Source organism: Branchiostoma floridae, chromosome 15, assembly GCF_000003815.2.
Source record: "Branchiostoma floridae strain S238N-H82 chromosome 15, Bfl_VNyyK, whole genome shotgun sequence".
NCBI classification, from domain to species: domain Eukaryota; kingdom Metazoa; phylum Chordata; class Leptocardii; order Amphioxiformes; family Branchiostomatidae; genus Branchiostoma; species Branchiostoma floridae.
In genome coordinates, this window is record NC_049993.1 from 11,213,922 (window position 1) to 11,217,152 (window position 3,231).

Below are 3,231 nucleotides of genomic sequence, written 5' to 3' on the forward strand. Positions count from 1 at the left end.
CTAGCTACGTCACAAGGAAACGATCTCTTGAGAAAATTAGTCCACTGACCTGAAATATGAATACCTATGATACCAGTGTAATTCTAAAAAATTTGACAATCTTCTGGGAAAATACACGTACAAGATTAAGACTTCTTGCAGGCGCGAACGATCGTGGGAACAATGACTCTATTGTTTGCACACAGCGATATTGAACCTCGCCACAGCGAAATTGAACGTACCCCTATCTGCTTCTTTGGAGGTGCAGGGGCCAATTTGGATGAGAATAACTCAAGATGACTTTTGGGTGTGTCCGGTTTGAATGGGACCGTGCCTACGGCCACCAGCTACGTCACAAGGAAATGATCTCTTGAGAAAATTAGTCCACTGACCCGAAATACCAGCGTAATTTGTTAGAAAATGTGGCAATCTTCTCGGAAAATACAGGGTTCGGGACTTCCTGCAGGTGTGAACGGTCGTGTGGACAGTGAATGAATGAAGACCTTTATTGACTTCGTACATATATACCCACTCGGTTAAGTGCAGGTCACAACAAAAGAATAGTTTACAGATATACAATATATATATACAATTATATTCTACTAAATCTATTCCACCTCTTCTCTGTGATGGTGAAATTTAGGAACTAATATTTTGGACTATATCAGAGCCAGGCTTGTGACCTTTTAGTAATATCTGAAGGACAAGGATACACCACCATGCAGCTGAAGTTCAGTTCGCTAGGCGCATGCGCGCTGAAACCTATAATTATCTACGTCATAGATCGGGGCTCGATCAAAACTTAACGTAATTCTATTTCTAAAGGAGCTGTTTTGCCAGTTTGTCTTTGTGGTTTACATAATAAAAGAAAATGACAATGATATCTTTAAGATTCGGTTGTTGCTCCGTAAAACGCTTCCCGGTCAAAGAGAGGCTTACCTGTTATTCGTTTTTTTTACGAACAGAACAAATACCGATATTTCCGTAACATTCATTTGCATATGCTGTCAATCAAAACAAGACATAAGCTACAAAAGTCAACTACGCAACGTCGACTGTTTCACAACTTCCGCCCACAGCGAAGACATCGTTTGAAAAACTACCTTTGCTTAAGACAGCATGAAAAGGTACATATACGTCAGTCTTTATTTTTCAGATAGTACATGTAAATATATTTCTCGTGGTATTCTGTAGGATAGAGTATATCAAAAGAGAACGACCTGAACTGAACTGTGCGTATGATATAGATAACGTCGAAATTCGTAAGGCCACAACACCCAGGAGCCATAAATTGAATGTAGAAACAGGAAGATACCACAATGTAACGTTAGCCCCTGACCAAAGGTTCTGCCCATTTTGCCCAAAGCAAATTGAAAATGAATTTCATTTCGTTATGGAGTGTCCTATGTATGATATGTTACGCAATAAGTTGTTCACATTCCTATGTTTAAACAATACAGATTTTACGATATTCGATACCAGAAGTAGATTTTACTATATCTTTAGAGCCCTCATAATGCTAAGATAGGTAAATAAATAAATGATTGCTTTGTGATTAGAAAAGGTAGTGACACTCATGTTTAGCCCCGCCTGATTGTATAGAGGTTTTCTAATTATCCTATATTGTTTAGTTAGTATAGAGTTTTAAGATTTATTCTGTATTCAATCACTTTTTGTTTGTAGTATATATTTCACCATACAAAAGCCACTGTACTTTCTGTCGTGTCAATAAAGCTTGCACTGTTCATGCAGGCGTGTATCATTTTTTTGGGTTTCTTGGGTCAGAGCTACTCTCCAAGCAGAGGTTGGTGAGGTAGATTGCGACCTTTTTATCATATGATCCGTTTTCTGTCCGCACTCCCTACCTGCTTGGAGAGTGCTGAAAGAAAAAGGCATTGATGGAAAAAAAAATGCCTTCCCTACTAACCTCTGCTTGGAGAGTGCGACTCGACACAATGAATGTTTTGCTTTGTAAAGCTCACTTTTACGAAGTTGCTCAGCAAGTACGACTTGGCACAGCACCATCTCTTGTCTCTTGCCAATCTCATTTGCATACGCCTCAGGTCACCAACCAATTACACGTCAACCATAGTCTAAAGCACATCTATCATGTTCAGAAGGATAACAATGGAAGCTTCTGTCAATTTGAAACTTAGGTTACTTCCTCATACGTCACCAACTACTTTTTCATCGGCACTTCGCTTCTTTACTCGCGAATGTCCATACAACAGCAGTGTTTGTGTAATATTCGCATCACTTTGAATAAATCTGGCACCTGAAGCAATGGTGATGACTCACTTCCAATTTCCATTGACGCAAAATGTTAAGACTTGACATGTTAAGATTATGTCTATAAACACCCATCGTTTGACATAAAGGCATGTTAGTTTGTTGCTAAGGGAGCGGTCACATAGGTCGTGCGATCGTCGTACGATTTTGATGCCATAGGATTTTCAAGCAGGTCATGACAGAACTAACCACTGACATGGATCCAAAACAGCGTTTTGGGTACCAAGACAGTTGAACTTTTCAGGATCCGTACATTTTCGTCCTCAAACATGCCCGAAGTTAGCGAACGTACGACGATCGCACGACCTATGTGACTGCGCACTAAGTTGCTCACAGGTCTGAAAGAAGCACCGTCATACGACCCATTCAATTTTCTAGCTTACAGCAACGTTAGATCATAGGATGAAGTGTGCTATATGATGTCTGACGTCCGGTTGGTTGAAAAATGGAAGTATGACTAGCTTGTTTTGTCCCACCAGTATAAAGCTAGCCCTCGTGTTGGCGGTTACAGCGGTGCTTGTGTGGGAGTCGCAAGCCTGGTTGTGGAATCGTCGACGTTCGACTGTCTGTAAGTATTTCACCAGACTCCAATACTTGTTGCAAAAAGCGTTAAAAAAACACCTACGCACATTGTGAACAACAATAACAGTAAAATATATTGGCATGACACTTAACTTTGGCCTACGTTACATTTCCAAAACGCTTTCGGGAACGAGAAGCATGATATAAAAGACACCAACTATACAACACGTAGAGGGAATATTCATGGGCATTATTCGCGTAATTCTTTTTTTACACATACGTTTATTTTAATTTTTCGTTTTCACCAGTTAACAGCCCGGCCCCAGTTTTGACATGTGACGTTAGCCTAACATAATTATACCTCATAACTCCACATTTTTCAAAATTTCCTAGCCAACCGCTGCTCGAGGCCTGTCACCTCTACCGGAGTCTCCCGTAGTG

At 40.3% G+C, this 3,231-nt stretch overlaps 1 protein-coding gene across 1 annotated transcript in view; it reads left to right on the forward strand.

Moving 5' to 3' along the window:
- Positions 1-943: 943 nt before the first annotated feature.
- Positions 944-3,231, forward strand: part of LOC118432495 (E-selectin-like) — a gene marked incomplete in the record, with an annotated part of 4,088 nt that continues 1,800 nt past the window's right edge. The window contains 2 exon segments of the mRNA XM_035844080.1: positions 944-1,106; positions 2,748-2,781. Coding sequence (XP_035699973.1) covers positions 1,099-1,106; positions 2,748-2,781 — 42 coding nt within the window.